Source organism: Chenopodium quinoa, unplaced genomic scaffold (assembly GCF_001683475.1).
Source record: "Chenopodium quinoa cultivar QQ74 unplaced genomic scaffold, ASM168347v1, whole genome shotgun sequence".
NCBI classification, from domain to species: Eukaryota; Viridiplantae; Streptophyta; class Magnoliopsida; order Caryophyllales; family Amaranthaceae; genus Chenopodium; species Chenopodium quinoa.
In genome coordinates this window covers 541,268-552,523 of record NW_018743206.1, presented here as the reverse complement: position 1 = coordinate 552,523, position 11,256 = coordinate 541,268, and the positions used below count along the sequence as shown (strand labels likewise).

At 34.3% G+C, this 11,256-nt stretch overlaps 3 protein-coding genes across 3 annotated transcripts; all 3 read right to left on the bottom strand.

Annotated features, from left to right (window-relative positions):
- Positions 1-321: 321 nt before the first annotated feature.
- On the bottom strand, positions 322-7,913 carry LOC110734016. The gene is made up of 2 exons (XM_021914072.1): positions 7,694-7,913; positions 322-4,910 (listed from the first exon to the last, which is right to left on the bottom strand). Exon 2 carries the CDS (start codon positions 4,437-4,439, stop codon positions 459-461), a length of 3,981 nt encoding a protein of 1,326 aa, XP_021769764.1. The 5' UTR covers positions 4,440-4,910; positions 7,694-7,913; the 3' UTR covers positions 322-458.
- A 482-nt stretch (positions 7,914-8,395) lies between these two features.
- LOC110734076 lies at positions 8,396-9,160 on the bottom strand. Its single transcript, XM_021914138.1, has one exon. It carries the CDS (start codon positions 9,158-9,160, stop codon positions 8,396-8,398), a length of 765 nt encoding a protein of 254 aa, XP_021769830.1.
- A 616-nt stretch (positions 9,161-9,776) lies between these two features.
- Positions 9,777-10,562, bottom strand: LOC110734075 (glutathione S-transferase T2-like). The gene has a single exon (XM_021914137.1). The coding sequence runs from the start codon at positions 10,560-10,562 to the stop codon at positions 9,777-9,779; it is 786 nt and encodes a 261-aa protein (XP_021769829.1).
- Positions 10,563-11,256: the final 694 nt, after the last annotated feature.

The window sequence follows — 11,256 nt, the reverse complement described above, 5'->3', positions numbered from 1 at the left end:
AAGTCTAAATGGAGACATTCCTAAAGGAGTTTTATATGCAGTTCTATATGCCCATAAGGCATCACCTAAATGAAGGCTCCAATCCTTTCTACTTGGGTTAACCATTTTTTCCAAAATACCCTTTATCTCCTTATTCGACAATTCAACCTGTCCAGTTGTTTGGGGGTGGTATGCAGTGGCTACTCTGTGAGTCACGTGGTATTTTTCCAGAAGGGCACCAAATGTTTTATTGCAAAAGTGGGTTCCTTTGTCACTAATGATGGCCTTAGGCATGCCAAATCTATTAAATATATGACTCTTAACAAACTTAACAACCGTTTTAGCATCATCGGTTATTACAGCTTTCCCCTCTACCCATTTAGACACATAATCAACAGCAAGAATGATATAAACATTACCAAAAGAAACAGGAAAGGGACCCATAAAATCAATGCCCCACACATCAAATATTTCACAAATTAAAATTCCAGATTGGGGCATTTCATTTCTTTAGACAGATTTCCAGATTTCTGGCAGCGTTCACAAGCCTTACAAAATAAATAAGCATCCTTGTAAATAGTAGGCCAATACAAACCACATTCTAAGACTTTATGAGCAGTCCTTTGAGGACCAAAGTGTCCTCCACTTTCAAGACTATGGCAAAATGTTAGTATAGAATCATGTTCAGGTTTATCTACACACCGTCTAATTACTTGGTCAGAGCAAGATTTCCACAAATAAGGATCATCCCATATGTAGTATTTAGATTCCGACTTTATCTTTTCTCTTTGGACCTTAGTTAGAAAAGGGGGAAACGTCCTAGTTACTAAGTAATTAACCATATCGGCATACCAAGGAGTTTCAACATGATATAAAGAAAGCAATTTTTCATCGGGGAAAAAATCACTTATCATAGGCCAATCTTCTCTAGGGACAATCCTACTCAAATGGTCAGCAACTTGATTTTCAACACCTTTTTTATCCCTAATTTCTAGATCAAACTCTTGTAATTGAAGCATCCACCTAAGTAACTTAGGTGTTGAATGACTCTTCTTTATCAAGTATTTTAGAGCCGCATGATCAGAATAAACAATCACATGAGTACCAAGTAAATAAGTTCTAAACTTTTCCAAAGCAAATATCACAGCATACATTTCTTTTTCAGTCACAGTGTAATTGCATTGGGCAGGGTCAAGTGATTTAGAAGCATAATGTATCACATAAGACTCTTTACCCTTCTTTTGGCCTAAAACAGCTCCTATGGTTTTATCACTAGCATCGCACATTATTTCAAAAGGTAACGACCAATCAGGGGGTCTAATAACAGGAGCACTTGTCAGCTTGGCTTTTAAATCATCAAAAGCTTTCTTACATTCATCATTGAAGTCAAAAACAGCATCTTTAGCAAGCAAAGCACATAAAGGTGAAGCAATTTTTGAAAAATTCTTTATAAAACGCCTATAAAAACCAGCATGTCCTAAAAATGATCTAACTTCGCGAACACATTTAGGATAAGGCAGAGAACTTATCACCTCAATTTTAGCTTTGTCTACCTCTAAACCTTTAGCGCTTACAATATGACCAAGAACCACGCCTTGTTCTACCATGAAATGACACTTTTCAAAATTCAAAACAAGATTAGTTTCAACACATCTCTTTAGAACACGAGTTAAAGCATGAAGACATCTATCAAATGAATCACCAAAAACAGTAAAGTCATCCATAAAAACTTCCATATCATGTTCTATTAAATCAGAAAATATGCTCATCATACATCTCTGAAAAGTTCCTGGAGCATTACATAAACCAAAAGGCATTCTTCTAAAAGCAAATGTACCAAAAGGACAGGTAAAAGTGGTTTTATCTTGATCTTCAGGGGCAATGGGTACTTGTGTGTAACCTGAATAACCATCCAGAAAACAGAAGAAAGATTGTCCAGCAAGTTTTTCTAACATCTGATCAATAAATGGCAGAGGAAAATGGTCTTTTCTAGTAGCTTGATTAAGCTTCCTGTAGTCAATACAAACTCTCCATCCATTAGAAACTCTAGTGGGGACAAATTCTCCTTTATTATTTTCGACAACTGTTATTCCACTCTTTTTAGGTACCACATGTATAGGACTTACCCATTGAGAATCGGAAATAGGATATATCACTCCTGCATCTAACCATTTTAGAATTTCCTTTTTAACTACTTCCATAATTGAAGGATTTGATCTACGTTGAGCCTCTCTAGTTGGTTTAGCATCTTTTTCAAGAAAAATTTTATGCATGCACATGGCGGGACTAATGCCTTTTATGTCAGCTAAAGTCCATCCTAAGGCTTCCTTGTGATTTTTAAGCAAATTCAATAACTTAGTCTCTTGAGATTCATTTAAAGAACTTGAAATGATCACAGGTAGAGTCTCATTATCACCCAAATAAGCATACTTCAAATTAGAAGGAAGGGGCTTCAATTCTAATTCAGGTGGCTTAACAGTAGAAGGGATCAATTTAGGCACAATAGAAGGTAAAGATTTTTCACATCCATCACAAGCATCAGGTTCAATCACATCAGATGAAACTACAAAAGAATCAACCATTTTTGTTTCCTTAAAATCACCAAACACACCATTTTCAAACAGATTTTTACACCACTCATCAAAAACATCCTGAGCCATCCAGTCACATGCATCAAATGAATCTATAGAACTAACATTACTGATATCATTAGGGTATTTCATAGCATCAAATATGTTGAATTTAATCATTTCGCCATCAAATTCCATTGTCAAATTACCTTCATGAACATCAATTTTAGTTTTGGAAGTCTTTAGAAAAGGATGACCCAACAATAAAGGAACACTATCAAATCTATCACCCATATCAAGCACATAAAAATCAGCAGGAAAAACTAGTTCATTCACTTGAACAAGTACATCTTCCAAAACTCCCATATGAAATGCATTAGATCTATCAGCTAATTGGATAACAACATTAGTTTTAGACAAAGGACCCACATTCAAAGTATCATATACAGATTTAGGCATGACATTAATTGAAGCACCTAAGTCTAACATGCATCTTTCAAATTTAGTGTTACCAATTTTACATGGGATAGAAAACATGCCAGGATCTTTGCATTTTGGAGGAAGTTTCTTTTGAATTACAGCAGATATGTTCTCACCCATTCTTACCTTTTCACGAGGCTTGAAGTTCCTTTTGTTAGTACAAAGTTCTTTTAGAAACTTAGCATACTTAGGTATCTGTTTAATAGCATCAAGAAGAGGGATATTCACTACAACCTTCCTAAATGTTTCAAGTATTTCATTGTCAAGGGCCTCCTTCTTAGCTTTAGCAAATCGATAAGGAAAAGGGGGAATATCTTTAAAACGAGAAACATCATAATTCACATCAAAATTACCCTTCTTTTCCAGTTCTTTCTCACTTTCTGTATCATGTTTTTCCTTACTCTCACCAGCTACATCATCCTTAGGTCTGACTTCTACCTCTTTCTCTATTTCTCTATTCTTTATTTTAGGTTCCTTTAACTCTTTACCGCTTCTAAGTGTTACAACTTTAGCATGTTCATTTGGATTGGCAAGTGTTTGAGAAGGAAGCCTATTCGAAAGCTGAGATTCCAAATTACTAAGGGAAGTGCTAATTTGACCTATTTGAGTATCTATGTGATGTAGGTGAGTGTCAGTTTTCTTTTGATATTGAACACCTTGACTATGAACTTGTCCAATTTGGGTAGTCAATTGTTTCACTAAATCCTCTAATGATGAACCAGATTGTTGTTGTGAATTTTGTTGAACAAATGGCCTAGTTTGATTAGAATGAGAAAATGGTGGTCTAGGTCCATACCTAAGGTTAGGGTGATCTTTCCAACCTTCATTATAAGTATTAGAAAAAGGGTCATATTTCCTTTGAGATTGACCAGGAAAACCTCCTAAGGCATTAACATCTTCACTTTGTAAAGTAGGACATTCATCAGTAGCATGAGAAAAATCAGAACAAACACCACATACTCTAGCTGTAGACTCATTACCAGGAACAATTTTAGACACTAAGGTGGTTAAAGCAGCAATTTGTTGAGCATTTTCTTGTAATTGATTTTTAATTCCACTTAAGTCCACATCATTAACTCTTTTAACATCATTTCTACTGCCAAATTGTTGAGTATTTTGAGCCATATTAGAAATTAACTTTCTAGCTTCCGTTGGAGTTTTATCTACTAATGCCCCCCCACTTGATGCATCTATCATACCTCTCTCATTAGGTAACAACCCCTCATAAAAATATTGAATTAACAATTGCTCACTTATTTGGTGTTGGGGACAAGATGAACAAAGTATGTTAAAACGTTGCCAATACTCATATAAAGATTCGTTATTATTTTGTCTAATTCCACAAATTTCCTTATTAATAGAACCAATACGACTCGCAGGAAAGAATCTTTCAAGAAAAACTTTTTCCATTTCTGCCCAAGAATTAATAAAACTAGGTGAAAGTTGCTCATATAGCCACTCTTTGGCAGGATCTTGAAAGAAAAAGGAAAAGCATGCAATCTAATATGTTCTTGTTCTACGCCTTCTGGATTCATGGAAGAACATACAACCTTAAATTCTTTTAAGTGTCTATAAGGATTCTCACCTGCGTTCCCATAGAATTTAGGGAGAAGATTAAGGAAACCTGAATTCAGCTTTAGAGGATTCTCTAGCTCTGGAAAGACAATGCACAGAGGGTCTTCTCCTGTTCTCGGTGCTCCCAATTCCTTCAGTGTTCGTTCTGCCATGTTCTTGTATTCAATCGGTAATGGATCTTCTATTTCAAGTTCCGGTTCAGCACTGAAAATGTGAAGCAGCTTCTCTGGTTCAGCCTCGTTTAGGAAGCCTACGTATGCTTTAATGCGCTGAAGTCTAGCTTCTTTATCGTACGCGTACATACACCTATAAAGAAAAACAGAAATTAATGGAAAGATGAGCTTGAAATTTTAGTGTAGAAATGTAGAGTTCAATAATCACCTTCTGGTCAGAACTTAGCAGCTAATAACTAGGCAGGATTTATAGCTTTAACAGATACGCTGTAATGAGATCAATTACTTAGACATGCATTTTAGATTTCATGTAGCTAAATTTCCAATAGCAAATCAACATCAGGCAAGCTAAAGAATTATCCGAACCTAGCTTGGCAGACCAAGACATTATGCAATCCCATTAAATCAGTTGTCATATATATATTCTGCTCAGTTTTTACTCAAAAAGATATGAAACTAGTACACACTGGTCTTCCTGAATGTAGGAGTAGGCATACTAATACTCATGCATTGTCAAATTCAACATATAAAGCTAACTGATTGCCAATCTTATTCAGCCAGATTGGTTATAAACTACTTTTACTTCTGATTTTGAGATTATAATAGCACAAGAGAAGCTTATATTTGGACACTAACTCGTTAAATTTTACTACTAAAACACTTTATAGCATACATAATTCAGCTTCTTTTACAGTTTTTTTTTTTTTTATTTATTTATTTTTTTTATCAGAATTCTCATAAGAGATTAAAACTTGCAAAGAAATGTAATTGGAACAAGAATCATTTTGAGCAGTCTAAGCAGAACATGAACTAAACATGAATCACAAACATATAATTTGAGTTAATTCAGATGCACTTGAAGCAAAATAATCCTAACAGAACAAATTTGTCCTTAATACTATTTTGCATCTAAAATATACTCTACCAACAGTTTTAACTACTGTCAATCAGTTCATTTCAGAGTTTTTATAACTCAACTTAACCATTTATCTCTTGACCTTTAATAGCAATAAAATAGTGACAAATCTATTCAGCAATGCTACTAAAATTAGTGTTCATTATCTGACTAACCCACAGTTAGGCACGAAATCATATATATGCAAGCACGTTAATAGCAAATCAATATAAGTCAACTTAATTCGAGAGTGACTTTGAGCTACCTCAGCTACTTAATCCTACCAAATCTTATAAAGATCATTAGAAAGTAAAATGTTCAGTATATTCCACTAATACTTTATTAATGGCAAGGATGACTTAACTAGTGAAGTGCTCAGTACATACCACTCTTAAGTTATATGTAAGAGCAAAGTGTAGGACAATAGTGGCTTATTAGTTACTTAATTCCTGAACAGAAACTCAATGTAAGATAATATCTAATGACAACTCCTAGTAACTGTTTTAATTCCCACTACCATAATACGAGTGTGTTACTTATTATCATTAGTTGTGATCAGATTAATACCATAGTTCAATTATCATAAGGAGAACAAACATATGTGTGCAAAAATAAAAGTATTATGCAACTTGAAATATACTTATCCTGCACCCATGCACCAAAATATTAAGAGAGTTAATCAATAATCATTACTTGCAAAAATTTGGCCAAGAAACAAGCAATGCACTAATTACTACTCCTCTACATACCGTTTCCAAATAGGTTGGGCTAAATTAAGAATTAAACGAAAGTGTACCCAACCTCACCTAATGTATGTTTATTTTGGCTTTAAAAGAAATTAACAACTAATGAAGAAAATTGACACACTTGAAGGCATGAACATGATGTTAAACGAAAGTATATGAAAAGCAGACATTACTTCTAAAAATTGATCATGTATAAAAGATTTTATATGAGTGGAACAGAGTAACTAACACCTCTAACAGTAAGCATGAAGGCTATAATTAGCTAATTCATTCTCCGTATATGAGTAACAACTTATCACACAGATATATAATTAGAAATACAGATTAAATCTTGATTTTAAGAGTTAAAATTTATCTCCCCGACAACGGCGCCAAAATTTGGTACGTGTCGTTTACCGTATAAAATTAAATATTTATTTTCCTAACTTAACCTTCAAAAATATTAACAACTAGTAAAAGGGTAAGCAACGGTCGATCCACGAGGAGACTTTTAACTCTTTAATCAAGGTTTAACTAGATATATTACGGAAACTTACATACTATACATTTATTCACATATGTACATAGAATGGGGGGGGTTTGTTTTAGATAATACTAAACTAAAAAAACTAATACGGAACTAAACTAATAAACTACTATTGACGACACAACTAACCAATTCCACTTCGGCACTACTCATACTAAACTATTGATAACAACAATTGACCGACTCTGCAAAATACTCAATTTAACGATTAGACTAATCGTAGAGACTATAGTAACAAAGACTCCCTATCTCCCTTACTTGAAACCAAATTTGGACTAAGCCGAAATTGACTCTAAACGGATATAAGTAACACAAATATTTCGCAACTTGCATGAGTTAGATACGGAAGCATTAACAACTAGGAGACCTCATTAGTCCTAATTAAACTAATCACATAAATGCTTAGAATAATTAGATTGAAAATGCCCTCTGATTTAAACCAAACCATAATCGCAGACTTGATAAAAATTAGATACTACTTCACTATATAATTCAAACTAAGCCAAATCATATAGATAGCAATAATTCACAACTAATAACATGATAGATAACAATCAATGTCAAATTGCAAATTTAATAATCAAGAACGAGCAAATTTCAAATACCCATTAAATCGAAAAAATAATACTATCAAGAATCAATTATAATATCAATAATCCAATAAAAGTACTTCATCAATTTAGCAAAGAACATCAAATAAATCAGTAGTATTGAACAAATAAGTTCAGAAGAAGACTTATAAAATATACTCTGAAGAACACCCGAATAAACCCGGCTTCGACCCCGCGATTCACCTTCGTTCTTGTTCTACCTTGGATTCGAGACTAAGCTGCCCTCCAATGGCTATCTTCTCTTCACCAATTGCCCAATTACGGACTCACTCGAACTCTCGTACTCTTTGTATAATTATTGGCTAAGTTGTGTGTCCTCTGAGATGATTGTTTTGGGGTTTTTATAGCCAAAAACAACGGCCTCCCATGATTTTCTAGGTTGGAAAGATAAAATTTAAGATGGAAATTCATCTTCTATTTGCTTGAATTTCGGATGATATTGTTGAAGATGAACCTTAATAAGATTTTGGGGTATCTTTGGTTTTCACGCTCCTTTCTTTACTTTATTTGTTGCTGCTTTCTTATCTTTTCTTTCTTATTGTTTAATGTTGCTAAGTCACGTGCCTTTTTCTTCTTCCCCTTTTTTTTATATTTGCTAGTCTGCTTTGCTATTGGGCTCGTAGTGCTTGCGAATATTTTTCTTCCTACCAAAAACACACAACATAAAATTAAGTATCAATTATTATAAAAATAACTATAAAATAAAATAATGAATAAAATAAAATCTAAAATAATAAAAGTAAATAAAATCATAAAATAACCAATATAAAGTGGCCATTGGACTAATATTAGGGACTAAAATTATAGTATATTATGCATTTATCAAAAAGCATGCCAGATCTAAAGGTCTTGTGATGCCACAGCTTCTAAAATCCAAGTGGGCTTATTAGCTCTCCCAGAAAACATGCCCTTCAATCTTAAAGGACAATCCTTCCATCGCCAATGCATATAATCAATGGATCCCATCATCCCTGGAAAGCCTCGACGTTCTCCATCTCGTAGGAGTCTGGCCATATCCTCTTCATTAGGTCTTCTCAGATAGTCGTCACTAAAATAAGAGACAACTCCTTCAACAAAATGTTGTAAGGAGTCTCGCGCAAGAGATGCACAAATCCATAAGTAGTCGTCAACGGAATCAGCAGCAGTTCCATATGCAAGTAATCTTAAAGCCGCGGTGCATTTCTGCAATGCTGATGCTCCAAATCTACCAGTAGCATCTTGCCGTTGTTGAAAGAACTGATGACCTTCATCTAAAGTATGCACAATACGGAGAAAGACGTGCTTTCTCATGCGAAATCTCCGACGAAACAAGTTTGGAGGGAACACTGGAGGATCAGTAAAATAGTCATTCCATAAACGGTTGTGTCCGTCTTCATGATCCCTTTCGAACAACGTCCTTGGTGCCCTTGGAACTTGATTAACCATTTGAAAGAATTCAACTAGATTGGTCATTATGAATTCATCCATCATTCGATCAACAAGACGAGTTGCTTGCCTCCGTCTCTCATAACGTTGGTTGTAGTCATCATCGGAATTTTGATTTGTGTTTGTAGATGAATTGGAAGAGTTAGAAGATGAGTTGGACAAATTAGAACTCTCAGACATTTTCAAAGCTAAGGAAGCTACTTTGATGAGAGAGCTAATAGATTATTGGTTGAGTGAAACCAAATTAAAACATATAGCAATATATAGAACAATGTACGAACTTTAATAATAGTGTGTTGTTGTAATGCTATCATTCACCATAAAAAATAATGTACTGAAAAGAAGCTTCAATGTGATTTCATATCAATAGGTTGTGTGGTCATTTTTTATGACTTATCAAAATCAATAATTGCTTCACTTTTTCGGAATAGTAAGTCTTTGGTTTTTCCAGTGAACAATCACATCAAATTATACACCATCATTTATCAGAAAAATACAAATACGTAAGTTCATGTGAGCAATGCACAATTTATGTTATTGTTACATCTCATCAATGTCAGTAATGCCGTTAATGCACAACTTTTTAAGAATAGTAAACTATTTAAATATGACAGTCATACATCACATAATAGTACAACTATATTAGAGCTATTTAAAAACAACATAATGACTACACATTAATTGATAATAAATAACAACTTAAACAACATGATTACAACTTCAAGTACAAAAGCGGTTACTAAACAACAAACTAATCATTCTAGAATATAACACTACTACATTTTGAACAAATAAATTAATTGGATGGGAATAATATCTTCACTAAATTGTTCCTTCGTTCTTGATCCTCTTCTGATAAGTATGGCTTTGCTTCAAGTATCTTGAACAATTCCAAGTTGATTTTCCTTTGCTTTCGTGCTTCTCTCTCCCTTTCTAGCTGAGCATTTTCAGCTTCTTTCTCTCTCTCGAACCTCAACTTCATCATCTCCATCTCAGTTTCAGATTGCCTTGTTATGTTCATGTTTTGAATAGTAAGCAACCATTGCTGAGAATTTTCCGTCGCCATGTTCATAACTTTGTTCTTACCTTTATTTTTGGTACAATCATCAATAGAGGGGAAGCCTGAACACCCAGCATCACCACTGGTCGGTGTATCTGGGTTTGTTGAAGACGAGTAATTACCAGCTTCATTAATTCGAGATCTCTTTGAAACACTGGACTGGGTTGCTGTCTTCTGCTTACATGTCTCGACTGGATCTTCATTTTTCGCCCATATTTGTTCATTTTTCAGAATATCCCAAGCATGCATATCTTGGAAAACTCTACTGGTATTTTTCCTAGTTTTGTCATCTCTATAAATTCTATGCGCAACCTTAATAACATCGTCGTTAGAGTGACCACTTCCTCTCCTTGATGCAGCATGTGCATACGCACCAGAAAATTTTGAACAATTAGCACTTAACCTTTTCCACCGACATCTAAGTGGCTCCAAAGCCCTTACTCTTAGCAAATCATCCTTCTTAATCTCTTCAGTACCTTGTTCAAATTGCCTCTCTCTAAATAATCTAACATTATTAAACATTGCCTCAACTTTTGCCCTGAATTCATTCCCCTTTTGGTTGGTATTTGTTTTTTTTATCTTTACTTACCTCAAGCCAAGCTCTCACAAGGACCTCATCTTCAGCGTGCGACCAAAAATTCCTTCAATCCGTATTGCCTCTACCTCCGCCTCCTACATCCCCACCTTCATTTTCTTCAGCTTCGTCATCATTATCGTCATCAGAGTCAGCAGTTGATCAAATATGACCAATTAAAATTTGAATTTGCACCTTCACCTTATGACATGTTAAAATGTTGCGACATAGGGAAGGATGTTTCATTTTCAGCAAATTGACAATTTTGAAAAGGTGAGTGTCCTTCAGATGGAAGAACATTTTGAGACTATGAGAAGTTAAGAACTTGTTGTGGTCGTAAAGGGAATTGTGATATAGAACTTGGATTTGTGAAATTGATGTTATTCATTCCATAATTTGGAAACTGTGGAAAAATTTGTGAGTTTGGTTCCACTTGAGAGTTGAGATCTATTTGATAATCAGAAAATGAAGGTTGAGTATTTGAATTTTTTTTCGATTTTGAAGGATTTTTTTTCCGATTGGATTTATCCATATTCAATAGTTTTTTGGATTTTGTAGATAAAAAAAAATTACTTTAAAAGGAATGAATTGAGCTAAATGAAGAAAATGAGCTAAATGAAGAAATTGAGCTAAATGAAGGAA